The sequence below is a fragment of the Anser cygnoides genome, chromosome 9 (genome assembly GCF_040182565.1).
Source record: "Anser cygnoides isolate HZ-2024a breed goose chromosome 9, Taihu_goose_T2T_genome, whole genome shotgun sequence".
NCBI classification, from domain to species: Eukaryota; Metazoa; Chordata; class Aves; order Anseriformes; family Anatidae; genus Anser; species Anser cygnoides.
The window spans coordinates 11,423,806-11,451,655 of NC_089881.1; the positions used below are offsets into that span (position 1 = coordinate 11,423,806).

The following is a 27,850-nucleotide window of genomic DNA, read 5'->3' on the forward strand; positions in this document are numbered from 1 at the left end:
AAAAAGACTGGGCGACTACCATCTTACTGCATAGTAAGTCTATGCTGTTGGATCTATGATCTAATGCTTTTAGTACCACATGGTAGAAAATGCATTGACCTTTCCATGTTGGTTCACAGTGAGTATATTTCATGTGGATGCAGCAGTGTACTCATTTCTGGTTATATTCTGTACTGATGTAGGAAAAAAACTTGCTTTTCCATTTTGCTCTCAGAAGGACATTTTGTCAAATTCTGTGCAATTGCGTGAAACAAGGCAGCAGGCTGGAGGCTGAAGAAAGAAGCCCTACCTGCTGCAGCTTTGCAGAGGGCGGGAACGCTGACATCAGTATGCTGGATGTTTGGTAAAGGGAAGCTTCTGTAGATGTCTAGATGCTTTTTTAAATCCATTTCAGATTTTACTGTGGCTGTAAGAACTGACAACAGGCTTTTAGCAGTAATTATTTTTAACCGAAGTTAGCAGTAATAATCCCTTCCCTAACCCAGCTGACACCTCCGTTTGAGCTTCCCCTGGAGCATGTAGCAACGTTCTAGGCTGGAAGCTCGTGCGTGGTTGCTGACCCATTGCAACTTGAATCCCTGCACAAGGTCCCTGCTTGGTGTGGCTCCTAGGGCTGTGGTTATGGACACAGGAATGAGTTTTCCCTGCAGAGGTGGAGTCACCGGGTGGTGCTGACCTTTGCAGAGCAGAGGGAGGCTGTTTGTTCTTTGGACCACATCTTGTTAGTCATGATCTTCTACTTCCTTTGACTCATTAAACAGGGGGGTCGACAAAAGCAGAGTCAAGAACATGTGTCCTCCGGTAAGCTTCATATTTTAGTAAAGTGAGGATTTCACAATCTGTGGTGCAGTTCCTGGCAGCTGAGTGCATCTGATGGCTCGTCGCTGCCAGAAGAGCGTCCTGCTGCTCCTACCCCCCACTCTCATACCTGATAGTTCTGGGAAGACCTAAATCCCAGCGAAGAGGATCAGCTGAATGCAGGGCTGGTCAAAGCGTGTTCTCCAGCACTGCCTTAGCCTCGCCATCTGAGAGCCTCTTATCTGGGTGTTTCCTGCTGCTGAATCACTTGAGCTGCTCGTCAAGCCCAGAAACAGCCCCATGTGAGATGCTCCCCAGCGAGTGTAATGCTGCCCTGGTAGGCAGGAGTGACAGATTGCTGTGGTATGCGATGCACTTCTGAAACACGCCTGAATCACTGCGGGATGTCCCCATGCCCTGCCAGCGCTTAACACAGAAATTCACCGAGCGGGGAGAGTCCTGAGCTTCAGGAGAAGCCGTACAAGCGGTGGCGATGCCTCTGTGGACCAGAGACTGCAGGAAAGGACGGAAACACCGTGTGGGACAGCCCTGGCCCCTGCCAGGGTGGGGGCTGCGAAATGTGGACATTTTTCTGCTTGATCTGCTGAGAAAACGCCTCCAAGCCCTGCGCAGGTGCTGCCAGTGGCGACGCTTGGAGTCGCGGCACCGAGCTGCCGTAGCGCAGTCAGAGCAACATCTGTCGGGTGGATGCGAGACGCCGCGCCCTGCGCTGACCCTCCTTCCTGCGGGGACTGCGGCAAGCAGCAAACCTTAAAAGCACATGGAAAACAAAACACGGCGAGGGAAAGGCTACAGAAAAAGCTGATGCCTAGCTGCTGTTTTGCTCTGCTGGGAGCAAACGAAGAGCTGTGGAGGCAAGGTGTGAGTGGGGGGAGGAGCTGTTACCAGCAGGTTTGGGGCTCCTAAAGAGGGTCTGGGGTCCCCGCGGTCAGTGCTTGCACGCACACAGTTACCTGTCACAACTACGTAATTTGGATTTAGGTAACGTATTTTGTTGCTCATGTATTGGTTCCAGCAAACTTAGCCCAAAATACAGGTGGCCACGTGTATCACTTCCCCTAACTTTTAGGTGTGCACCTCTGGGACCTGGCCTTTGCAGGGTGGACTTGGTCCTACACCGAGGTCCATACCTTCAAGAACGCATTGGGATAGTCACCAAAAGGTTTAGCCTCTTGGGAAAGAGCTGTTAGTGCATCGCTGCCGGCAGTCCATCATCCCACTGTTAAAACCTTGAGCGTTAGGTCTCGGCTGTGCTCAGCCCCTGCACAGCAGGAATGCCCAGAGAGGCTGCGCTCAAACCCTCTTAGTCCACCTCTGGGATCTCTCCATGCTGTTTTGTTCCAGCCTGGAAAGTAACTTGGTGGGTTTTCACTCGTGTTGCAGCAAACCGAGCAAAAATACTCCACCATTTCTTCTTTTTTTCAACCAAATTTGGAATTTTCTCAAAGCAGCACTAATAGTGCTGTCTGTGAAGATCAACCCCGCCTGCTGCTGTGCTCGCTGCCGATGGCTGCGGCTTCTGCAGTGCTCTTCCCCCATTTCCATAGCAGCTGCCTGGTTTTCTGCTCGGAGGTTTCTAAAAGCCAAAGGATGGTTATCATTGTGATTTTAGAGTTCAGTTCCTGGTCTGTTCCCAGCACAGTGTGTTACCGTTGCAGTTATCGTCACCATCGTGATCCTCAGCCTTGTGTAGCTCCGCTAAAAATACACCAAGATTTGGGAGGAACGAGGAGAAGGGGACGTTTGTATGGGGATTTCTGAAAATCCATCCTTTGTTAGAAAGTCGGGCAGGAGCAGCAGTGGTGTTTATCCCATAAAATCAAAGCTGAATTTCTCAAACTCTCCCTGGCTGTGCTGGATTCCCTCTGCCTTGGGTCTGCGGGTCCTCGACACATGCTTCAGGTGTTTATTTTGGGATAAAAACCCGGAATAAACCGTCTCCAGCCCCGCAGCTCCTTGGGCAGGCTGCAGCCTCCCTGCTGCACGTTGTGATACCTGAGGTCACCACTGTGACTTGGCCAGAAGGAAAAAATCAGTCACTTTCCAAGGGAACTGAATCATTTTGGGGGCTGCAGGGGTTATTTGGGTGTTATTCGGGGCTTTTTGTTTGGCGCTGCCTCTCTGGTGGGCATGGCTTTTGGCCAGATGTTTGTCCCACCTGCTCCCAAAATCTCCAGCCAAGGAATGTCCCTGGCTCCTTCTGTCCTGTGTCCGATCAACAAAATGCTCTCTTTTCCCCCTAAGTTTCCAGCTTTTTCAAAGGAAAGCTGGGCTGTTATCTTCTCCAGCCTAAACAAACCCTCCCTAGACGTTCCCTTGCTCTCACCTGTTTTTTTCTCCTTTTATCAGTCTCGCGGCTGCCTCCTGGACTTGTTACGCATCCGACATCTTTTCAGAGAGGCGTGACCTTGTGGCACACCCCACCTGCCCTTAGGAGAAGACCTGGGTCCTGCAACACCTTCAGGACCATCGACCCTCAGCTCTGCCCCATGCACTTGCTGCCTCGCTAACGATTTTCTGTTGGTGCTCTCAAATCCTTCCCCCCAGAGCACGTCCTTCTCTTGGCCGTCACATTGATCGGGACTGAGCCGTTGTTTTAAATTCTTGCAAGGTTAACAAAACTCCGGGAAAGCGAGGATGGCTGTAGGGACGGGAAGGCATCTGAAGAAAGGCGTCGAGTTCCTTCTGCAGAGCCAAAGTCGTGGGCAGGGGGATGAGCTCACGCAGGAGCTCCATGCACTAAGTATTTGGGCAGGAGGAGCTGAAAATGCGCCTTTAGCTTTTCTTTTTCGGTTTGACGAAGGTGCTGGGCAGGGACGGATGCATCCCTTGGGATGGGAAATGGGTCCCTCGATGTCACTGAGCCCTGCTGCACCGGCTTCAGCAGAAAGGGAGCAGAGAGGGACGCACCGGGCTGCTTTCAGCCCTAAAAGCACCAAAAAAAAACCCCGCTCCTGATGCTGAGCCCAGCAGGAGCTGCGCTGGGAGCAAAGAAGAAGAAATCGGAGGAGAACGGATTCTTCTCGCTTTGCATCATCGCAGTCCAACCACATCTATTTTTGCAGTACGCATGGCATCAAGCACCCGTCACTGCTATTCCTACTCCATCCAGCGCATCGGCACCTCCGCATGACACAGGAGCGGCGGCGGCGAGACCGGCAGAAGGGTTTCGGCGCTGTTCGCCCAGCTGAAAATCCCGGGAATTCCATCGCCGCCCTTCACCCGGCAAAGGACAGCTGGCACCGGGGCACCGCGCTCCTCTCCAAGGACACTTGTCCCCTCCCGCCGGGCCAGCGTTACTCGCGCACCTTATTTTAGGCTCCGCTCGCAGCCCTGACGCGCCTCCATGAAGATCTGGCTTTGTCATCTCGAGGAGAGAGAGAGAAGTCGTCTAACCCGGCCCGCCGGGGCAGGTAGTGGCACCAGCTCTCGGTCACTCGTTCCCTTGGGGACACCCTTCCGCGTGCCCCAACCCCCGGCACGGCAGCCCCATACTGCCGGGCTGAGAACAGGCGAAACTCACCGCCAGGATGCTGGCAGCCGCCCGCGACGAAGGCGATGGACTCGCACGGGGCGAAGGCAAAGCAGAGCTCGGCCAGGGAGGGGCCGTGCCGTTGCGTTTTGCAAAGCAGCACATTGAACACAGGCTTCCCCCTCCTCTTTTCCTCTGGTCTTTCCTCTCTCTTTTTCTCCTTTCTCTTCTCTTTCCCTTCCCTTCCGCTCTTTTCTTTTTTCTTTTCTCCTTTTCCTTTTTCTTCTTTCACTTTTTTTTTCTTTCTTCCTTCCCGTTCCCTTCCCTGTCTTTTTCCTTCTTTCCCTCTTCCCCTTTTTCCTTTCCTTTCCTTTCCTTTCCTTTCCTTTCCTTTCCTTTTTTCCTTTCCTTTCCTTTCCTTTCCTTCCCCTTTTTTCCTTTCCTTTCCTTTCCTTTCCTTTCCTTTCCTTTCCTTTCCTTTCCTTTCCTTTCTTCCCCTTTTCCTATTTTTTCCCCTTTTTTCCCTTTTCCTTTTTCTCTTCTTTTCCCTTTCTTTGCCCCATTTTCCTTTTTTTCAGTTTTCCTTTTTTCTTCACCTTTTCCTCTTTTCATTTTTCCCCTTTTCCTTTTTTCCTTTTTCTTTTTACCCCTTTTCTCCTTTTTCCCCTCTTTTTTCTTTCATTTTCCTTTTTCTCTTCCATTTTTTCTTTCCCTCTTTCCCTTTCCTTTTCTTGCTTTCATTTCGTGTTCTCTCCCTTTTTCTTTTACCTTTTTTCTCATTTTCCCTTTTCTTCCTTTTCCTTTCCCTTTCTTCTTCCTTTTGCTCTTTCCCACTTTTGTTTCCTGTTCTCTCCCTCTTTCCTTTCCCTTTTTTCTTCTTTTCCCTTTTCTTCCTTTTCCCTATCTTTTTTCTTCCTTTCCCTCTTTCCCTTTCCCACTTTCGTTTCCTGTTCTGTTTTCCCTTTCCTTTTTTCTTCTTTTCCCTTTTCTTCCTTTTCCTTTCCCGCTTTTGTTTTGTTCTCTTCCTTTCCTTTCCTTTCCTTTCCTTTCCTTTCCTTTCCTTTCCTTTCCTTTCCTTTCCTTTCCTTTCCTTTCCTTTCCTTTCCTTTCCTTTCCTTTCCTTTCCTTTCCTTTCCTTTCCTTTCCTTTCCTTTCCTTTCCTTTCCTTTCCTTTCCTTTCCTTTCCTTTCCTTTCCTTTCCTTTCCTTTCCTTTCCTTTCCTTTCCTTTCCTTTCCTTTCCTTTCCTTTCCTTTCCTTTCCCTTCCTTTCCTTTCCCTTCCTTTCCTTTCCTTTCCCTTCTTTTTTCTTCTTTTCCCCATTCTTCCTTTCCCTTTTTCCTTCCTTTCTTTTCCCTTCCTCTCCCTTCTTCCTTCCCTTTCCCTTCCGTTTCCCCGCTCTCTCCCTCTCCCCCCTTTCCCCTTCCCCTCCTTCCCTCCCCTTTGTTCCCCCTCTCCCCCCCTCGGCGCCGCGCCGCCCGCAGCCCCCTCCCGGTGCCGGGGGGCTCCCTCCACGTGCGGGGCCGGGGCCGGGGCCGGGGCCGGGCCCCTGGCGGCGGCGGGCGGAGGGCGGGGGCGGCCGGGCTGGGCTCGGCGCGGCTGGGCTCGGCGCGGCTCCGCCCGCTGCCCGGCGGCGGGGCGCTGTTGCAGGCGGCTGCGGGCCGGGCCGGGCGGGTGGCGCAGCGCCGTGCCCGTCTCTCTCCGGCCGCGGGGCGGGAGGAGCCGCGGGGCTCCCCATGAAGCGGCGGAGGATGAACAAGCTCTACATCGGCAACCTCAGCCCCGCCGCCACCGCCGACGACCTCAAGCGGCTCTTCGGGGACAGGAAGCTGCCCCTGGCCGGCCAGGTCCTGCTCAAGTCCGGCTACGCCTTCGTGGATTTCCCGGACCAGAACTGGGCCATCCGGGCCATCGAGACCCTCTCGGGTGAGCGGCGCCGCGGCCCCCCCCGGCTCCCCCCGCCGGGCCCCCCCCGGCCGCCCCGCTCCCCCCCGGCCCGGCGGCTCCGGCCCCGGCTGATTTTTCGCTGATTTTTTTCTCCGATTTTATTGAGGGGCAGCCGAGCGCCGGGCCCCCCCGCCGGCCGCCCCCCCGGCACCCCCCAGGCCCCGGGCACCTTATTACGAGGTGCCCTGCCCCAACTCGCCCGGGGCGCCGAGCGGGGGGCGGCCGAAGGGGCGGCTGGGGGGGGCAGCGCGGAGCCGGGCGGCGGCGGGAGCGGAGGGGGGGGGGAGCGCCTCCGGGGCCCGGGGGGCCGGCGGAGAGGAGGACGAGGGGGATGAAGGCCGGGGGGGGCGGCCGGGGGGGGGTCCCGGGGAGAAGCCGGGGGGGGGGGGGGGCGGCGGCGGCGGCGAGCCCCGCCGAGCTGAGCCCGCTGTCCCCGCAGGTAAAGCGGAGCTGCACGGCAAAGTGCTGGAGGTGGATTACTCCGTGCCCAAAAAGCTCAGGTGAGGCGTGGGATGGTCGGGGAGGGGGGGGCGCACGCCCCACGCACACGCGTGGGGGGGGGCAGCGGGAGCAGCGCCGGGTTTTACTTTCGCTACGCTCCGCGGCGGAGCGGGGGGGGGGGGGGGGGGGGGGGGCAGCGCCGCCACCGCCCCTGGGGGCTCGGGGAGGGGGGGGGCGTGGGACCCCCACGCGTGGTTTGCCCGGCCTCAGCCCCCCCCCCCCCCCCGCAGCCACAAGATGTCCGGGGGAGCCCGGCGCTGGGGGCACCCCGGGGCCCCCCGCTGCTCCCCACCAGCCCGGCCGGGAAGCGGCTTCCTGCCGGGAAGTAACAGCCCCGGCGGCGAGGGCAGCAGCACGGGGAGCGATAGCGGGAACGATAACGGCAATAAACGGCGGCGATAGCGGCGATAAGAGCGATAGTCACAATCCCAACAGCCCTTCCGAGGATTCGCACCGGGAGAAGTTGCGCGCTGCGGGCGGTCGCGTCTCCTCCGTCAAGTGATCCAGGTCCTTACATGTATTTTTTAAATTATTTTTCCCCTCTCTTTTTTTTTTTCTCCATTTTTTTCCCCTATTTTTTCCTTACGCCCGCATCTTTCCTCCTGCGCCCCCCCCTCCCATAAAACCCGCTCCCAGGGCGCTTTCCTCCTCCCTTCAGGTGGGCAACGGCGATGCCGCTTTATAAAGAGAGGGGAACACCCCGACCCGCAGCATTGCCCCCCGGCACCTCGCGACAGCGGGGCCGGTGGCCCGAAATTCGGAGGCTCGGGGCACGGTTGGTGCCGGAGACGTAATTTTGCAACATGGTGCTGGGGGGGGGGACACACACAAACAGGACGCGTTGTGTAATGGGGGCTCGGTGGGGAGCAGCTCGTGCCTGGCATCACGTGTGCCGCGGTGGGATGCGGGCTCTGACAGCGGGATTCCTTCGGCGGGGAGCACGCGCGCTTTTACCTCCCAACCAAGCAGGCGAAGCCTCCCCCCGCCTCCCCGCCGCGAGGTTTCGGAGCTAAATCTCCTCCGGCAGCCTCGTGCCGCTCCGTCGGCCGCTCCTGGAGAGCGGCAGAGGCAGAAATAGGGGTTTTGAGGGTGTCGGACCTTCACGACGGCCGATGGAAAGCAGGGGTTCGCCCTTTTCCCCGTTCTCCATTGGGCTGCTGTGCTCTTAATTTGCCTGCCGAGTACAAAAAGGCATTTAAACAGCCCAGAAATAAATGCTTATTTCTTTGGCCGTAGCCTGTTTTCAGCTCTCTCCAAGTTTTCTAGCCCAGCCCGGCTCCCCAGCTCGTCGGCACCTCGATTCGGGTCTCTTTTGCTCACATCCAAAAACCAAAACTCCAGCCTCACGTTAACGCCCGCGGCCGGCAGGGCCGTGCCGTCGCCTCGGCAGATTAAAGGTTTGATTTTTATAACGCGATTTTTGGCGTGGAGCGGAGGCTCACGTGGTTGTGTTGTAGTTTTTCCCCTGCCCCGGGATTAATCTGCAGTGATTTATTTTTGTTGCCTTATACATATATATATATATATAAAAATATTTTGTTTGTTTGTTTTCTGCATATACGTGCTCAGCACAAAACACTGACGCGCGGGGGATGCTCGGTGTTTGCTGCACGGCGGTGGGGTTTGAATGCAATGCGGGAAGGGGATTTGATAAGAAATCTGCCCGAAAAAAACGCATCCGTGCGTCGGGAACCTGCCGGGAGGGATTTCCTCGAGGAGCCTCCGAAGGCACAAAAGGACACACGGTGCTGGAGGCAAGCGCAGGATTTGCCCGAATTTGTGCTTCACGAGTTAAAAATCGGTAATTGCGCTGCAGTGCGAAGGGTTTGCCCTGCTGCAGGCATGATGGGAAATTATTGTGATTGTTTTGTGTTTGTATAAGCTGTGCTGTGCATCGGTGGATTTAATTTTAAAAAAAAAAAATATTTTTTTTTTTGTAACGTTGGTTTTGAATTCACCGGGAACAGAGAATGTTGTTGTTTAGCTCAAGCCGGGTGAAAGAGCCGTATTTTCAGGGGTATTTTGTGTCCAGAGCTGCGCATCCGACCTCTGAACATCCCGCTGATGGGAAAAAAAAATAATAATAATATTAATAATAATAATAATAATAATCAGGATTGTTTGTGCGATGCTAACAGCAAAGCCCAAGCGCCCCCCGTGCGGGCTCGTGTACAAGTGCTGGCCGAAAGCAATGAGTTTAATCAGGAGCAGCGACGTGCCAGAGCCCCGCTTCGTGGCTCCCACGCGGAGAAATTTCCAGGCTCCGCATGGCCGAGGTGCCTTTTATTTTCTGCTTCCGCCGTAATTTTCCAATTTAACAATTTTCAAATGATGCTTCTGGAAAATAATCGGTTTGAAATGAGTTCCTAGGGGAGCTGCTGGAGCTCTCCGGTTCCAGCAGGAATTATTCTTAAATCTGTTAAATCACAAAAAGGCTCGAGGTGGGGAGGGGAAGGCTGGCGTCGCGGCTGGGATTTAGCGGGGTCACTGGAAAACCCTCCGGACGCATCCGACACTCCTGGGGCGCAGAGCTCGGGGGTGAGAAGTCAGCCTTGGAGCTCGTTGTTTTCCCTGGCACTTTGGGCTGAAGGCAGAGTTTTTGCCAGCGAGGTGTGTTTTTCCACGAGCTGGGTTTGCGCCCCTTTATTCCCACACCCGGTTGCATTTCACGCTCATCCTTCCATCGTCTTCATTTATATTTTATTTAATTTATTAATTTATTTATTTTTTCATCGCATTCATGCTGTAGCACTTCAGGTGCGCTTTCTGGGGAGGGAATAATTTTTTTTCCTTTTTTTTTTTCCCCCCTCTTCCTTGCATGGAATACAAGCACAAGCCCTTCCATCTCTCCGCGGGCGTTATCTCCCTCCCTCGTTATTGTTGTTATTGCTCGGTGTTGATTGCAGATGCTTGTTTAGGGGAGAGAAAACAGAAAACCCTTGTGCAAACTGACGCTTCTGCGCGTTGCTTTGCCGGGAAAAGCTTCGAGCACGGATGATTTGCACATACACACGTGTCAGGAGCGGGTGGGTTCGTCGCCAGCCTTAAATTCGGGGAAAAAACCTGCAGTTTTCAGTTAGTTTGCTCGTGAATAGCATTGAGCGTGCTGGAGATGTTTGGGGCATGGTGCGGTGGTTTGCTTCGGGTTGAAAATTAAATTCAAAGCACTGAAAGTGCGTCGCTGAGGCTGCTGCTGTGGCCAGGGGCAACTTTCCTTGTTCCCTTTCCCAGGGGCGCAGCACGTGGCCAGGGTTGGCACCGCTCGACGAGCTTTAAAAACAGCATTTCCCAGGAATAACCCATTACCCAGAGCGGCAGCGAGCTGGGAGTTTCACAAATCAGGGTTGCATCAGGATTAGGGTTGAAAAAAATGCCCTGGAATAAGCTGGAGAGCCAGGGGGGCCGATGGAGAGCTGCTTCCCACTGTGCAGCCGGCACGGTGACACGCAGTCCGGCCGGGGAAGGAGGTTTGCTGGGTGTTCAGCGGTTTTATTTTTATTTCTGTATTTTGTTTTATTTTTTTTAGCTCCCCATTTTTAACCAGGATATTTGTGGATCGGATTCCTGCAATGGAAACTCGGGGGAGATTTGTATTCCAGGAATTTGGGGTGGGCTGCAGGGTGCCTCTCGGTGACAGGAGAGGAATAATTGTTGTCCCCCCTTGCGTCCCAGTGCAGAGCAGGAACGCGGAGGGGTGTTTGCATTTGTTTTTTTTCCCCTTTTCCCCCTCTTAATCTTGAAAAGCCGTGACAGATGGGACGCAGTTTCCCATTCAGCCCCATCGTTAATACATCCCCAGGTCGCGGGGGTGCGTTCATCACGTGCCCTCCTTGCCCCCCCTCCCGCGCCGGAGGACAGGGCTTTAGCACGAATATATTTTAATTCCTTAAGAGCGTCAAGGCAAAGCCCCCGGAGCAGGCGCACCCGCGGTGCTCTCGGCCGCCGCTCAAAACTGGGGCAGCGCTTTAATGCTCGTCCATCGCCGAGCTGCCGCTGCCATCCCGGCAGCTGGGGCGGACGCAGAATTTGTCGAGGTGACCCCAAAACGAAACCGGCGGGGGCAGGGAATCATCAGCTGCTTTCGTCTGGGGTGCTCGTGTCCAGCTGCAAATCGCCAGATGCAACCAGTTCAGGTGGGCGCGAGTTTGCGTACCGCCTGCTGGTTTTTATAATTTCGGTGGCATCGTAATTTTTTTATATGATTTTTTATTATAATCTTTCGCCTAGGACATTGGAGACATTTTTCCAGGTGGAGCAAAGTTGCTGGGGGCAAAGAGAGAGTTGTGAAACCCCGCACCTCCTAAATGCTTTAGCGACATTGTGAGGTTTTCACGAGCAAGCACTGAAATATTTTGTAAGGTGGAGGTGTGCAGATTCCCCCGCTCTGTTTCCCATTTCTCTAGAAATTTGGTTTTGATTGGAAGCAGGAGCCACAGGGCTTTTTTTTAGCTACCCCAAATACTGATCCAAGGTAGAAGGTGCTAAAACCCCTGTATGGCTTTATAGCAGTAAAACAACGCACGGCGTGAATGGAAAAAAATCCTTGTTTGGACAAAACCCCCAAAATAAAAATTCCCATCTCTTTAACGCTTGAAGCTGGTGCTTGGGGTTGTTTTTTTTTTTGTCTCTTGCCCCATGCCCCACGCGCTTGTGGATGGGGTTGTGCTGATGTGCTCTTGTGGGGCTAATTAGGTGTTTTTCCATAAACTGTATCCCCGTCGTTAGTGATTATTGGTGGTGTTAATTCCTACCAGCTTACTGCAGAACGTGGGGTGCAGCGCAGCGGGGCTGATTCTTCACTAGTTCTGGTGTTGGGAGCTGGGGGGGGCTAAGATTAGCCTGTGGCACCCCCAGGGCTCCCAGGTCCGTCATCGGGGGCGGCCACGCATGGCCCAGCGCTGCTTCAACTGGGCGGGGGCCATTTTCCACCTGGGCAACAGCCGTGGGTGCTCCACATGAGACACGTCCCGTTTTCTGGAGTGGGCGCTGTGTGCGCGGTGGTGTGGGGTCAGCCGTGGGCAGGTGACAAGGACGGGCAGGAGAAGGGGACGGGTGAGGTTGTTGGCGAGCAGCGCAGGATTGCTATGGCCGGGGACCCCCATGGGCCAGGTCCTCCTGACCACCTCCTCCGTGGGGTGGCGTTGGATCAACACGGCTCAGTGCCGGAGCCTGCACTTTGGCTACAACAACCCCATGCAGCGCTACAGGCTGGGGGCAGAGTGGCTGGAAAGCTGTGCAGAGGGAAGGGACCTGGGGGTGCTGACGGATGCTCGCCTGAACACGAGCCGGCGGTGTGCCCAGGTGGCCAAAACGGCCAGCGGCATCCTGGCTGTGTCAGGAATAGTGCAGCCAGCAGGGCCAGGGAGGTGATCGTCCCCCTGTGCTCTGCTCTGGTGAGGCCGCACCTCGAGTGCTGGGTTCAGCTTTGGGCCCCTCACTACAAGAAGGACATCGAGGCCCTGGAGCGTGTCCAGAGCAGGGCTACGAAGCTGGTGAAGGGCCTGGGACACAAGTCCTGTGAGGAACGGCTGAGGGAGCTGGGGGTGTTTGGTCTGGAGAAGAGGAGGCTCAGGGGAGACCTTATTGCTCTCTGCAACTGCCTGAAAGGAAGCTGTGGGGAGCTGGGGGTCGGCCTCTTCTCGCAGATAACCAGTGACAGGACCAGAGGGAACGGCCTCAGGTTGTGCCAGGGGAGGTTCAGGTTGGCAATGAGGAGACATTTCTTCTCAGAAAGAGCAGTCAGGCGTTGGGACGGGTTGCCCAGGGAAGTGGTGGCGTCACCGTCCCTGGGGGTGTTCAAGGAAAGGTTGGATGTGGTGCTTGGGGACATGGTTCAGTGGGTGACACTGGTGGTAGGGGGGTGGTTGGGCCAGATGGTCTTGGAGGGCTTTTCCAACCTTAATGATTCTGTGATTCTGTGAAAGCTGTGCAGGGAAAAGGCTCTGGGGGTGCTGATCGATGCTCACCTGACTGGCAGTGTGCCCAGGTGGCCAAGAAGGCCAGCGGCATCCTGGCTGTGTCAGGAATAGTGCAGCCAGCAGGGCCAGGGAGGTGATCGTCCCCCTGTGCTCTGCTCTGGTGAGGCCGCACCTCGAGTGCCGTGTTCAGCTTTGGGGCCCTCACTACAAGAAGGACATCGAGGCCCTGGAGCGTGTCCAGAGCAGGGCTGCGAAGCTGGTGAAGGGCCTGGGACACAAGGGGAACCCTGGAACATGGGTTGCCAGGGAGGTGGTGGAGTCACCGTCCCTGGGGGTGTTCAAGGAAAAGTCTTGGAGGTCTTTTCCAATCCTAGTGGTTCTTTGACTCTATGAGATGGGGCGGGATGGGATAGGGTGGGGTAGGATGGGATGGATGGGATGAGGCAGGACGAGATGGGGCAGGATGGGATGGGATTGGTGGATTGTGGTAGGATGGGATGTGGTAGGAAGGGGGGAATGGGATAGGATGGGATGGGGTAGGATGGGTGGGATAGGATGGGACAGGTAAAGTTGGATAGAATAGGATGGGTAGGGTTGGATAGGATGGGAGAGGTTGGATGGGTGGAATGAGATCAGGTGGAGCGGGATGGGGTGAATGACATGAGATGGGGTGGGATGGGCAGGATGAGATGAATCTTGCTCCTTGCCATGCGAGCTCTGCACCCAGCCCTGAAATCCCTGGTGGCAGCTGGGACCAGAGAGGTCCGTGGCTGCTGGAGGAGTGGGCTTTGGGAGCGCTGCAGGAGACGTCTTTGGCTCTGGCTTCCCCACTTTTTCCAGTGCCTGATTGCTTTTGACTGGCAGAGCCCCCTTCAGAGGAGGCTGCGAACCAGGGGGGATGGCAGGGTCCATGCGTTCCCCTGCCGCTTCGCAGCATCGTCTCCCCTCCTCGCGTCCTCCTCGAGCAAGGGCAAAGCTGGGCAGAGCGGGCACGACCTCCTGCTGCTGATGGGCTCCCAAAACCAGCGTGTGCCGGGAGGTAGCTTGGCAGGGAAACCAGTCCCCACTGCTGGAGGAGGTGGTCCTGCTCTGCCCTGCCTGGCTTCCTGGCACCAGGTTCAGCGGTCATGCAGCTGTGTGTCAGCTCCGTGAGCTGCTCTTGGCTGAAAATAGCAGCAAAAAGGGAAAAAATAACAGTCTGGCGGAGGAAATTGGCTAAGGAAGGATTGCAAATGCTGCTCGGGATGGGCAGTGTGTGAGTTTTGTCCCAAAACTGCCCGAGTGCGTCTTGCTGCAGGTTGTCTGGGCAGGCGCTGGGTGGCCGTTGCCTCCTGGGGGGCCCTGGCGATGCCCCGAGGCGGCACCACGCGGGGCTGGAAGCGCCGCTCACCTCCAGGTGCCTCCTCCACGGACATGCGTTTCGGTTTCTCCACTGAAAGCCACCAGGTGATGCTGGGAACCGCTGGAGAGCGGCAGCATGCAGCTCGGGAAGCGGGGTGCCTTCTCAAGGTCTCACCTTCTCGCTCCCAGAAAGCCTCCGGTAGTCGCTGCCCTCCCCTGACCGTAACCCAGGGCTTTGTCTTTGCAGGAGCAGAAAGATCCAGATCCGAAACATCCCCCCCCACCTGCAGTGGGAGGTAAGAAGCGCCGCGCTCCCCTCCTGCCCCCTCCAGAGGCTGGGCCACCCCAAAAGCACCCCACTGCACCTCCTCCATCACTCAGCACAAACTTGCACTGCCAGGCTGCGCGGTCTCCACAGAGTCCTTCCGTTGCCTTCCCAGTATCCCCAGTCAGGAGGCGGAGGGTGAACTGGGCTCCATCTCCTGCATGCCCGGGGCTCGATGCTCTGAGCAGAGGGGCATCGCGGGGCGGTGGGGTGCGGGGTGGGTGAAGGTGGTCCTGCAGTCGGGTGGAGGTGGCTTGAGGATGGCTCCGAGCACGCAGGACCCCGCGGGTCAGAGCGGAGCAAGGAGCCACAGAGCGGAGGAGCCCTGCTGGAAATGGCACAGCCCGAGGTTCGCACTGGGAGGCCTGGGGGCGAAGCAGGGTTTGAGCCAGGCTGGCAGAGGGCTCCTGCCCGCCTCACCTGCCTGGTTTTCTGCTCTCTCCCCAGGTGCTGGATGGCCTCTTAGCCCAGTATGGGACAGTGGAGAATGTAGAGCAAGGTAAGATGGTCCCACACGGTCCTCATCTGTCCGAGAGCCCCAGTGCCGTGCCCCAGCTCAGCCCATGCTGGAAAAGCCACTCTCAGCAGAACCTAATAGGGTGAAATGTGGTTGTCCCAGTGGTTTGTGCTGGGCTGAAGTGGTTTTCCCTGAACAGTCACCTGCTGGCAGCTCAGGCTTTGGGTAGCGACCTCAGCCCAGCGCTGGGCGTCTCCTTTGCTGCTCCTTGTGTGGGGTGGAGACAAGTCCACGGTGGGGGACAAGTGCAGACCGCAGGCAGTGGCTGGGCCCCCCCACGAGAAAGGCGTTGTGCTCCCACCCTCTGCGTCAGCCCTCCACCGCAACGTGGGGCACTGGGGTCCGGGAACAGCGGTGACGGCCATCTCCTCCTGCCCCCTAACGCTCCCTGCCTTGCTTCTCCCCCAGTTAACACAGACACAGAAACAGCAGTTGTCAACGTAACGTATGCGACGAAAGAAGAAGCAAAAGTGTAAGTGGCTTTTTTTTCCCATTTTGTCTGTATTTTTGATTTCTCCTGGGAACATGGTGAAGTGCTGTGCGGGGCCAGTTGTCGTCCACATCAGCCACATTTGCTTTTTCTCCTGCTCCAAAGACCTGGTGGGGGCTGGTGTGTCCACGTGTTGAGGACAGATTTTGTCCTTGCTACCGTGGTACTCTCCATAGAAGCATCAAGGGAGAGTAGACCTGGGGTGCTCCAAGCCCCACTGCCCTCTCCATGGACCTTCCAGGCAAGACAAATTTCCAACCAACCACCCGAATTTCTCCAGTGAAGTTCAGCTATATTCCCCTGGCCATTTTTCCGGGCCGCACCGTTCTTTATTTTTCTCCTTGACTTTTCTCTCCCCCTTGTGGGGTTGTTTCCAAGCTCTTTCAGCTTCCAAGTGTGTTAAGGGCTGCCTGCCCCACAGCCCTCTGCTTGTCCCCTCTTCCTCTGTGCTGTCTCCTCCTGCCCCCAAGGGGCTCTTGGCTGTGTCATTTGCAATTCCCTTTGGACTGCATCTTTCCTACAAGCCTGCAGGTCCTCTTTGGGGTCCCAGTGGCCTTGTCTTCGGGGAGCAAAGCACTCTAAGATAGCGGAGAGTCAGGTCAGGTAAGCAGCCCATCAGAGTCATCTTCCTGGACTGGAAGTTCAGACCTAAACTGGGAACGTGCTTTGTCGGTCACTGGTACGGCCACCTGGCTCGAGCAGCTGGAGGAGAGGTGGAATATGGTGAGGGAGGTGGGAGAGATGGTGGTCATACAGGGCAGAGTCAAGTTAGAGACCAAAATTTGCAAAGACTCAACTCCTGCTTCCTGGAGCTAAGTGAAACCATCTGAGCAGCTCCCAGAAGGCTTCCAAAACACCCCCCTGACCTGGAGAAGAGGGCATTTGGGTTTGTCAGTAACTGGTTAGGGGATGCGAGAGGGAGGTGGGGGTCAGTGGCCAGTCTGCAGGGGTGGAGAGCAGCAGAGGGCAAATCACTGGTGTGTTGCGTGGAGACCCTATAGAGGAGTCGCAAAGAAATGCCACCCATCAAGAAGAACTTCAAGAGGATGGAAGAACCTGGTGTAGGCACCATGCAAAGAAGTGCCTGAAGACTTGTTGCATCCAGCAGAGGAAAAACGTACAAACTAAGAGTTAGTCAGAAGTGCAAGGACAGAAAGCAGTAGCTTTACAGGATGGCAGCAGAGACAGATGCCCCAAGGCATGGTAGGTCTGACCTCGAGGCTTTGCTGATGGCACTGCAGCGATTTCCCACCTGAGTTGGACCAAAGTTGGGGGACTTTGTCTTCTCTCTTCTCCTGTGGACCTGGGGGGAAGGAGGACGCTGGGCTGGAGAGGGACGGTGCCCTGCGAGGAGAAGCGCTGGGGGTGCCACCGACCTCCTCTCTCACCCTCCCCTCCTCTCCCTGCCTTGCAGAGCAATTGAGAAGCTCAGCGGCCACCAGCTTGAGAGCTATTCCTTCAAGGTTTCCTACATCCCGGATGAAGAGGTGAGCTCCCCTCCGCCCCCCCAGCGATCCCGCCGCGGGGGCCACTCTTCCAGGGAGCAGGGCTCCTCCCCGGGGGGCTCCTCGCAGCCCAAACAGCTCGATTTCCCACTGCGGATGCTGGTGCCCACGCAGTTTGTTGGTGCGATCATAGGAAAGGAGGGCTTGACCATAAAGAACCTAACTAAGCAAACCCAGTCCAAGTAAGTACCTCGAATGGTTTTGTTTCCTTCCACAGGACTCTGTGGGTCCACTTGCTTTTGGCTGTCAGCGAACGTTGTATTTTTGGGGTGTAGCTTCAGGAGAGGGCGGCGAGCTTCCCTCATCATGGGGTAGCAGCCCACGGGGTCTAGACAGCTCAGCCCCATTTCCCAAACCCATCCTTACTGGCCTGGGGGTTTAGGAGGGGGAACACATGCTGAAAATGGCCAGAAACGGGGTTTCTAAAGCCTAATGCTTTACAAAGCAGGAGAGGCTGGATCCTGCGAGCCCCGGAGCCAGCCCCGAAACGGGTGTGCTCGCTGCTTGTCAGCCAGCGTTGCTTGGCTCGCGTAGCTCTCGCCCTGCAGAAATAGCTTGGGACGAGGCTTTGGAGAAAAAGGGCAGATTTGGGGATAAAATGGGGATCCTAGAGGCAGCAGTGACACTCTTTGCCCTTGGGATTTGCTCATGCTGCAGCGCTCTGTAAGGGCTAGAGATGTTGCACAGGGGGAAAGGGAGCACCAATGGGCTTTTTGTAGCAATTTGAAGCCTTTTTTGCTATCTAATTTTTTATTATTATTTTTGAAGAAAAAAGATATTTAAGGACTGTCTTGTTGAAGTTTTCCATGTTTCTCATGTCAATGTTTACATTGATTGCATGGTTTTCCTGCACGCTTTGTTCCTGCCCAGATGTGTTTGTGTTTAACCCAAAGCTGTCTTCTCCCATGTTCATCATCCTGAACCCGGTGATCCCACAGGACATGGGACTCCTGTACCAGAACATCCTCCAGGGCGTCCTATTTCTCAGAGAAGCTTTGAGAGGAAATTACTTAAATCAGAATAGTGCATCCACTTGAGCCGAATTTGTTCCGGACCCAGCTGGTGCTCAGCTGTCTCTGACACACGCTGACCACTACTGATCCTTGCCGTACGGCTCCCGGCGTGCGTGGCCCCGTGGTGTGCCGAGCAGAGTAGCGTAGAGCGCAGCGTAGCTCAGGAGGATGCTCTCTTTGCTGGTGCTCGCTCCTGCCAGCAGCAGGCAAAGACCGGTGCCCGAGCCTGCCTGTTCTGGTACGAAAAGTTAACCTCCAGCCTGGGTAAGAGAAATGTTTGAAGATTTGCATGCCTGTGTCCCTTGGGCTGAACCCAGTGCTCAACCTCTGCTCCCCTTGCTCGTCACCATCCCCTGCTCCAGCAGCTCGCGGGCGTTGGGTTTTAGAGAGGTCCCTGTTGGCAAAAAGAGGTTCGTATGGAAAGGGGGTGGCCCCGCAGGGTGAGGAGCCCAGGCTCGCCAGGGAGAACGGCCACCTCGCAGCTGTGGAGGCACCTGCTGCCCTCCCAGCTGCAACGTGCGCCGCGCTCGGGTCCATCCTGGGCCTCCAGCCCTTCTTCTCCAGGTGAGTCCCCGGGTGCGTTCGGCAGCGGGCGCACCCTTGCCCTTGCCACCTGAGACTGGAAAGTTTTCCTTTGCAAGCCCTGACTCCCACCCTGCACCTGGCGATGAGGATGGGGGACGCGGTTCCTCCCAAAACACTGCTGCCTGTGGGCAGCTCCTGCTGCGGAGCCCTTCCACCCTTACGGGTTGTCCTCCCGGGCCCGCCCCGAAGATGCCATGCCGCAGAGGAAGGCTGTGCTCTGTGCTCTCACCTGTCCAGGCCAGCCCCAGGAGGCCGTGGGCCGTGGTGGGCCACCGCTTCTGCTCCAGCCTCGAGCAAGGGGGGACCTCGTGCACGTGGCCCGTGCAGTCGCGGGAGGCTGCTACCTTCAGTTTTGGGGTGTCAACCATCCTCTTCCTCGGCTGTCCTCTCCTCTGTCCTCCCATCGGACTGGAGCCGTGCCGCAGCAGCACTGGGACGTGCTGGGAAGCCTGGAGCCCTCCTCAGCCCTCCTGCTCTTTGGGGCAGGGCATGCTTGGATGCAGCAGCCCCTTCCTGGCACCCCATCTCCTCCCCGCAGACTGAGCTGGAACTCACACGTCCAGGTTGGGATGGCTTGCAGGCCAGCAGGAATCGTGGCCATGCCTGGCCCTGTGCTTCTCCAGGATGCTTGGCATTTCAGAGCCTCCATCCAGCTCATTCGCAGCTCTCAGCCCCTCTTTGGTACCAAGGCATGGCCGTGTGCCCCGTCTCCACCATCCTCAGCTGCTTCTGGGTCTGAGAAGCTGCCTGACTTGGTCCTGCCGCCGGACCGAGGCACGGACCCGCTCGGAGGCACATCGTGGTGCGCTTGCTTTCACCCCGGCTGTGGGAGGCAGTGGAGGTCCCCGTGGCACTGGGCACAGGATCAGCCTCTGAAGGACCAGGACCTCCGAGTCAGCCTGATGGAGCTCTGCAGCTGGGAGCATCCTGGAGGGTGTCACACACAAGTGGCAGTGCGTGGCTTGGTCCCTGTGTGCCGTGGAGTCAGCACCGGTGCCTCCAGCACCCCAGTGCCCGGTGCGAGCAGGACCGGTCTCCTGCTCTAGCTGACGCCACAGAAGATCTGCTGGAGCGACGTAGCAGTCTGACTCTCCCCTTTCCCTCCTCGGTGCTTAGATGATACCACCCTGGGGTCCCTTTCGGAGCTGGCAGGGACAGGCTTTCCCCTTTGCTCAGGGTTGCCCTGCTGCTCCCCCTCTCCCTGTAGATGAAGCCGCCTTGTTTCTACGTGGTGGTCGGTGAGCTCCTGTAGGAGATGACCCCTGCAAACACACCAGGACCCAGCATCACCCCAGTGCTGTGCTGGGGGGCACTGCACCACAGCCTCGGCCTTGCTCGCACAGCAGCACCCACAGTGGCAGTGGGGTCAGGACGTGGACCCCTTACAATAACGGGAACTTGGCCGTTGGCAGAGGGCACGGTGGTGGAGCCGGACACGTGGGGCTGGGGGCAAGTACAGCACCTCCCCGTAAGATGGGGGCTGGCACGGCCCCGGCCGCGACGGTGACGGGGACCCCAAGGTGGCGGCCACGGAGCTGATGGCAGGATGGGCACATGGAGTCATCCTCCGGCAGGATGAAGGCTCGGTGGAGAAGGAGAAAAGATTGCTTACGCATCACCCATGTCCTTCAAGGCACGTGGTTCATGTGTCAGAGCCTCCTACCCTGCTTTCCTCTCTCCCTGTCTCAGGGCCCTGGCCGGGTGCGGGGGTGCAGTGAGGAGCGAGCTGGAGGCCCCTGCCTCCCTCCTGCCACCCCCTGAGGGAAGGAGCAGAGCAGCTAGAGCACGGCCTTGGCCAGTGCACAAGGGAAAACTTTCTGGTCTCACAGGGACGGGCGTGAGTACGAGCGCTGTTGTCCGTGTGCAGGTGTGACTCCGTGCCCTGACAGCCATGGGTAAGTTGTCCCCATCCCGGAGGACACGCAGCGCTGGTGGCAGCTGCTGAGCAGCCTCGGGTGCTCTGCACGGAGAGGCTGAGGTTGGAAGGGGCCTCTGGGGACCTCGAACCTGGTCTCCTGCTGCAGCGGGATAGGCGTCAAAGACAGGGCAGGTGGCTGAGGGCTTTGTCCAGTGAAGGAGTTGTTCTGCCCCGTCGTGGTGTTGGATGGTGGTTGGCATCCCTCAGTCCCCAGGCAGACCTCAGACCGTAGAGGCACGTGTAGGCCAAACCTGATCCAAGCGAAGTGCTGCTTCTGGGTGGCAGTAGGTGTACGTCAGCAGGGCCTAGGTTCAGCCCAAAGACTGAGCAGATGTTGAAAGGAGCCCGTTTGTGAACAGCCAGTTGAGCTCATGAGCTCTCAAAAGCCTTCTTGCGATGACGGCCGCGTCTCAGGGGGCTTCTCTCTGCTGGTTGTGTCACCGTAGGGTTGACATCCATCGGAAGGAGAATGCTGGCGCTGCCGAGAAGCCTATCACCATCCACGCAACGCCCGAGGGGTGCTCCGAAGCGTGTCGCATGATCCTTGATATCATGCAGAAGGAAGCTGACGAAACCAAATCGTAAGTGCGACATTCGCTGGCTTAACAAAATCGTCGGATTTGCTTGTCAGTTGCCATGGAGTCGAGGAGCTCGGGTGGCTCGGGTGGCATGCAGGCAAGCTCGGAGAGCAAAACCTCAGAAAATACAGATGGTTCTTCTGTTCCTCCCACCGTGTCGCTGCTGCCCCTTGCTGGAGATGGGCCTACAGACTGGATGGGCCTTGAGATTTTACTTTCTCCCCTGTTTTAGAGCAGAAGAGATCCCCTTGAAAATCCTAGCTCACAACAGTCTGGTGGGGAGGTTGATTGGCAAAGAGGGCCGCAACCTCAAGAAGATCGAGCAGGACACGGGGACGAAGATCACCATCTCGCCGTAAGTCCTGCTGAACACCGGGTGGTTCCCCCTGCTGCCCACCACCCTGCGGGCAGCACCAAGCCCAAGCTGCGCAGGCCCGTCCTGCTGTCCTGTCCCCATCACCCGCGGGCAGTGGCATGGGGGAGGAAGTCCTGCTGCCTCGGGGTGGGGGGTCCTTCTCTCGTTTGGCAGTTTTTCTTTATTTTGGCCTGAAAAAAGAAACGTAACAGCATCTCCCTTTTGTCTGCACGTGGGCTAGTTTACAGGATTTAACCATCTACAACCCCGAGCGGACCATCACGGTGAAGGGCAGCACAGAAGCGTGTTCCAACGCTGAAGTGGAGATCATGAAGAAGCTGCGAGAGGCCTACGAGAACGACGTTGTGGCTGTCAATGTGAGCCCCCAGCCTGCCCCTCGACATCCCCCTGCTTCAGAGCTGCTGCTGAGGCAACCAGAAAAATATGTGGGGGGCGTGGGGGGTCAGTCTGTCGTGGAAAGGGCCACAACGTTTGCTAAGAACCCCCAAGACCCCACTCAACCTTCAGCCCTTCTCTCTGTGTCTTTACCTCTCTAGCAACAAGCCAACCTGATCCCAGGACTGAACCTCAGCGCTCTGGGCATCTTCTCGACAGGGCTTTCCATGCTCCCGTCCTCTGCGGGGGCCCGAGGTGCTGCTGCGGCCACCCCTTACCACCCATTTGCAGTAAGTGCAAGAGAATCTGGGGCGCGGGGGACTTGCTCGTGGGAGCAGGGTGGTCTCTGGACCCTCCTAGCTCTCGGGTTTGGGTGGGTGCTGTGGCTGTAGGGGCCATCTCGTGGGGAGCCTTGAACAAGTGCTCCAACCCCCGGCTGTTTTGGAAAGGTGCTCGTCCGAGCAGCCAAGTGGAGAAGACAGAGACTGAACGTGGCTTGTCCCTCCTTGCACGTAGCTCCCTGGGTAGATCGGCTGCGTCCTGATGTTGTGCTGAGCTCGGTCTCGCTTGTATCTTAGGCTTGCCACCTCTGGAGGGTGGCTCTCTGCTTTTGGCTTGCGTTCCGCATGCCGAGGCGGGAGCTGGAGGCCGCTGGTGCCGGCAGGGAGGGGCGGTGGAGGTGCTCCCCTGTCCTGGCCCGCACTCACACCCGGGTGCCGCAGGCTGGGTTGTGCCCCACGGGCACAGTCTCTGGGCCGCCGGAGAGGGGCTGAACCATGGCAGGACCCGCGGGATCGCCGCCGGGCGTGCGGAGTGTGGCTGGGAAGGGGGCGAGCAGTGCCTCAAGGCTTGGTGCCTTAATGCTCTAGCGCTCAAGGGGTCCGGCCTGCTGAGAGCTTATCTTCAGACAGATGCACTGCTAGAAACTCATTTTTTTTGACATGACCCAGGCCCCTTTGGCCTTTCTGTGGCGCAGAAGTCTCGTAAGTTGCAAGTGCAGGGGCAGTCTTACGAAGGAGAGGTAGTGAGGGGGGTCTGCGATGTGGTTCTGCAGCCAGGACTGGGGAGCAGCCCCACCGTGCTGCCCGGGACGTGGTGCCTACATCCACATGTACAGGAAGGGCTGCAGGGACACACGCCAGGCACGTGTGGCAGCCCACGAGGATGGTGGGCAGGAGAGGAGCGGCCACCAGTCCTGTTGGCTGATGGAGGGAGAAGGTCCTCCTGTCCCCCAGCACCTGCAGAGCACCCTTAGGGTGACCGAGTGACAGGGCTTAAACCTGCAAAGCCGTCCCAGCTCTGTGGTCCGTTTCTCTCTAAATGTTTCTGCTTGGATGCTTGAAATGCAGGGAGGATGCCTCAGCGCACGTTAATTTACTTGTACTGTTTTCTTTTTCTGGCACCGCCAGCAGCAGAGTGGTCGGAGGAGAACGGTGAGTGCCGAGCCTGTGCCGGGCTCGCGGTGCGATGAGGCGGATGAGCGTGACCCCAGGGCTTGTGGCCATGCGTGGTGGCCCCAGAGGGGTCCCCTTCCCCTGGGCATTGCTAAATTCAGGGCAGAGGAGCACTGGAACAGGCTAAAAGCAAAGGGAGCCCCTTCCCTTTCTGCTTTCAACCTCCAGAGCAGGAGGGGAGGTGTCTCAGCACAGGTCGTGTCCGTGGGGCTGTTGGTCAGTCTGTGTGTGCCTGTGGAGAGAGGGATGCTCTGCCTGCGTCAGCAGAGCCTCTGGGAAGAGCCGTGTCGGAGCATTGCGGTGTCGTTTGTTACTCCGTGAGCTGGGGGGGGGGGCTGCAAGGTTCCTTCAGGCAGCCTCCTCCAGTGTGGGCTCCTTGACCCAAAACATCACCCCAAACAGGGAGCCAGGAAAAAATAAATAGGAAGTAGGCTCCCAGCTGGCTCCTTCCCCCCAAATACCATGGTTTAGCACGTCGGAGCGATGGCCGTGGGGGCTGTAGCTGAAACCCAGAGCTTTGGGGAGGCGCAGAGCGTGGGGGACAGGGAAGGAGGCTCAGGGTGAAAGGGGGAGACTGGGGAGGTGCTGAGGTCTCCGTGCCCGCGAGGCTGGGCAGGAGCAGATGCTTTGGTGCTGGAGATGATGCCCGTGGCCAAGGTGCAAGCTCCTGAAGCCCCTGTCATGCCAGGTTAAACTGGAGGGCTGGGGCCGGGGAGCTGGGTTCAGATGGCTTGCACGTCCGCTGGGTTGTGCCTGCCCGAATCCGGGGCTGGGAGGAGCTGTACCTACTGCCAGGAGCTGCACCTGGGCCTCGGGTACTCAGGACAGGGTGCTGGCAAGCGCCCCTTGAGGCACGGGGAGGGACACGTGGCTTTGTCCCTGTCCCTGTCCCAGCCTGGCTGTGCCCCCGCCGGCTGTTGGGGCAGTGTCAGCACCAGCCTTTGCTTCTTCTCCTCTGACCCTGGAAAAGGGAAGTGGTCGTGGGTTCAGTTCTCGCCAAATCTTCTCCACCAGGCACCAGCATTGCTCACAGCACCGTTTCGGCTTCGGTTCATGAGCTGAGGGGTGTCCCCGTGTCCCTTTCTTGGGGGGGCCAGGGTGCAAAGTGCAGCAGGGCCCTCATTGACTCGCCCCCTCTCCCCCCGCAGAGCTCCTCGGCGTACCTCTCGGGGCTGTACGGAGCCTCCCCGGTCGGTGCCTTCCCACATCAGCACCCCGTAAGTCCTCCCACACCCACATCCCCTGTGGGGTGCCCCCTCCCTGCTGTCCCCAGGGCAGGGATGCTGTTTGGGGTGGCATTCCTAACCGGCGATTTTAGGGCGTGGGGTGGTGCACTGGGAGGTGGGGGAAGGGAAAACGAAGGAATTAAGGAAAACCCCTCACTCTCCCCGCCAGCTCCCGGAGCAGGAGGTTGTCAACTTGTTCATCCCAACGCAGGCGGTGGGGGCCATCATCGGGAAGAAGGGGCAGCACATCAAGCAGCTGGCGCGGTTCGCTGGCGCCTCCATCAAGGTGAGCTGAGGTTTTGTGCCTGGGCGGCTCCTGACGAGGTGGGGAGAAGGGGGTTCCCCGAAAGAAGGGTGGTGCTGCCGGCGAGCCCCCTCCCCGCGGCTCTCTGCACAGGTCCCCATGCCCGGGGGGTGGAGGGATGCTGCAGCACCCTGGTGTCCTCCAGGCGCGTGTGCACAGCAGCCGAGCACACATTTAACCCCCCCAGATGGATGGATGTGCACCAGAAGTGAGGCTGAGCTGGTTCTCCCCTCCCTGGAGGGGACACATGGCTTAGCAAGGGGACAAAAGGCTTGGTGAGCCCCTCTCACGCTCCCGCTCCCCCTCCATTTCGCAGATCGCCCCGGCAGAAGGTCCCGACGCCAGCGAGCGGATGGTCATCATCACGGGGCCGCCCGAGGCTCAGTTCAAGGTGGGCTTGGGTGCTGTGCTGCCAGCCCCCTGATGGCAGGGGGGGGCACTTGGCTTGGTGCTAGGCACCCCGGGTCAGGGCAGAGCCCTGCAGGGTCCACAGGCTGGATGCTCCTCGCTCGGCACCACCGCTTTTGCTTCATTTTACATCGCTCCCCCTTCTCGCAGGCCCAGGGGCGGATATTTGGGAAGCTGAAAGAAGAAAACTTCTTTAACCCGAAAGAAGAGGTGAAGCTTGAAGCCCACATCAAGGTGCCTTCCTTTGCAGCCGGCCGCGTGATAGGCAAAGGTGGCAAAACGGTACGTGGGGGCGCGGCGGCGGGGCTGGGCCCCGCTGGGGACGGCCACCCCGAAAACGAGGGCTCTGTCTTCTGCTGCAGGTGAACGAGCTGCAGAACTTAACGAGCGCAGAAGTCATCGTGCCACGAGACCAAACCCCAGATGAGAACGAGGAGGTCATCGTTAAAATCATCGGGCATTTCTTTGCCAGCCAGGTGAGGGTTTTCCCTTGTCGTTGTGAATATTCCTGCCTGGTTTCGGCCTCCGGGAGGCCCGCCCCAAGCCCGGCTCCGTCAGCACCCTTTTCCTGATGGCTGCCTTGCATCCAACGGTGTCTCAGCAGCTCTCCCCAGTGGTGCTAGCACTGAAATTAAGGATAGGCTTAATCGAGCTAAAAATACACATCTCAGGATCGCCATGGAAGAAGCACAAGTTGAAAAACCCGCAGTGTAAAGGCACGGCCCCGGCCTCAGCTCGCAGCTGTTGGAGCCGTCGCCGGCTGCACCGCTTCGCCAGCTGCCCCGGGAGAGGCGCAGGAGCAAACTGCTCCTTGTGTGCGCTGCCCCAACTGCAGCGGGGGCCGAGCAGGCGCCTGGCCCGTCATTTAGAGCCACGAGTGGGGAGAGGCTCAGTTGTGGGAACACCTGCTCGGACCAGGAGGGCGTGCAGGGTGCCCTTAAGCTGCTCGGGGCTTTGGACGCTCATTTCAGGTGCTCATTTTGGATGCTCGTGGCTGTGCCGCAGTCCCCATCCCGAGCCCCCCCCCCCCCCACCCCCCCCTCCTGACCCCCCACCTCTCGCTTTCTCCCCAGACTGCACAGCGCAAGATCAGGGAAATCGTCCAGCAGGTGAAGCAGCAGGAGCAGAAACACGCTCAGGGAGCCCCAGCCTCGCAGCACAGCAAGTGAGGCTCCCGCCGTGCCGGCCAGCACCGCCCGATGAATGTACCCCTGCCACCCAGCGGGCAGGGAGCAAACCAAAGAGCACCCCGAGGCGCGGGGACGGGCACGGGGACGGCTGCGGCTCCCCACGCACCGGCGACAACGCCGCAGCGCCCAGCCGCTCGCCCCGGGGCGCTGCGGGCTCTCTCCATCCCACAGCCTCCACCCGACTCGACTCCCGACGCTATCCCTTTAGTTGGACTAACATAGGCAGAGGGTTTTGGATTTTGTTTTTTTGTTTTGTTTTTTTTTTAATTGTTTTTATTTTTTACCTAAAAACGACCCGTTTCGCAAACCGTTCTCTGGCCAGGTGTGGCTGGGTGAGTGGAGGAGCCTGTCCGGCGTGCAGCGCCCGTGAGGGTAATATATTTTAGAATTAATATATCAATAACAAAACTAATGCCGATTTTTAATTTTTGTAAGATTTTTTTTTTAATTTTTTTTTTTTTTAATTTCAGAGGGGTCACGGGATGTTTGTTTTTAGCAAAAGCAGGCTTTTTTAGACTTTTAAGGAAAGGAGCTAGTCCATTGGTTCTCTAATGCACAGTAGAGCAGAGTTGTAGGATTGCCAGCAGGAACAAAAATAATTAACCAAGTGTTAAAAAAACGATTTCTTAAGGGCTTTGAGAAGAGCAGTGCCATGGGGATTGCCTGTGTGAGCCAACAGAAGGGATACCGTCTCCTACAGGAGGAACCTCTCCCTTTCACACGCCCTTTCCTCTTTGCTTCACAGAGTCCAAAACTGGGTTTTGCATCTGTTCTGACCCCCCGCCCTGTCCATCTGTCCGTCTTTCTCTCCATCACCGCCAGACAAAGCCGTGCTCGACATTAGCACTCCCCCAAAAACCAGCCTGCCCCATGGTCCAGCCCGCAGAGAACAAACTTCCCCCGTGGCTCTTTGGGGATAAATCCCCCTTTTTTTTAGTTTTGGTGTTGGAGGGAGAGGAGGGAAAAACAAGGGGGAAAAGATTTACAAAACGTTGTTGGCCCAGGGCTTGAAGAAAGAACCTAGCAAAAGTTTTTACAAGAATGCAACATGCATACACACACACACACACACACAAACACACACAAAAAAACTACCTCAGGTTTTCGTACCTCAGCACCTTGCGCTTGTGTTTCCCTTTTAGAGATTTTTTGTATGCCTTGTAAAACTGATAGTTGGAGCATTTTTTTATTTTTGTAATAAAAACGAGTTGGAAAATGATCTCGACCAAGTCAGCTGCGAGGTGGGAGGAGGAAACCAGCCCACACGTCCGAGAACTCTTCTGTAGTCTCCTGCTAGCTGAGAGCCAGTGGCCGTTCCTTCGGAGAAAGCTTGAGAAATGTTAAAAAAAAAAAAAAGAAAAAAAAACACAAAAAAGGTAAAAGAAAAAAAAAATAAAAGAACAACAGCAATGAAGTCCAACCAGCGAGAGAAAGGACCAGGGCCGACCACCTGAGCCCGGCAAGGTGCTGAAGGCTGAGCCCGTGCCAGCGACGTACTGACAGACTGCAATGCCAGTTTTTGTCTACTGCAAAGTGTTCTGTGAAAAAAGCCAACGACAACAAACAAACAAAATATATCCAGCTAACAAGA

General features: G+C 57.0%; 1 protein-coding gene across 3 annotated transcripts; it reads left to right on the top strand.

Moving 5' to 3' along the window:
* The first annotated feature begins 6,024 nt into the window (after positions 1-6,024).
* On the top strand, positions 6,025-27,850 carry IGF2BP2 (insulin like growth factor 2 mRNA binding protein 2). 3 transcript variants are annotated; one of them, XM_067002780.1, is made up of 17 exons: positions 6,025-6,214; positions 6,675-6,735; positions 14,243-14,291; positions 14,768-14,819; positions 15,246-15,309; positions 16,742-17,014; positions 20,795-20,929; positions 21,159-21,281; positions 21,523-21,658; positions 21,839-21,967; positions 23,087-23,110; positions 24,280-24,348; positions 24,527-24,643; positions 24,978-25,052; positions 25,220-25,351; positions 25,432-25,545; positions 26,143-27,850. In XM_067002780.1, exons 1-17 carry the CDS (start codon positions 6,025-6,027, stop codon positions 26,236-26,238), a joined length of 1,839 nt encoding a protein of 612 aa, XP_066858881.1. In that variant the 3' UTR covers positions 26,239-27,850. The 3 variants fall into 3 exon arrangements, with proteins under 3 accessions (XP_066858881.1, XP_066858882.1, XP_047933165.1); XM_067002781.1 differs by having other exon boundaries at positions 23,090-23,110; XM_048077208.2 differs by lacking the exons at positions 6,025-6,214; positions 6,675-6,735; positions 14,243-14,291 and adding an exon at positions 14,332-14,669.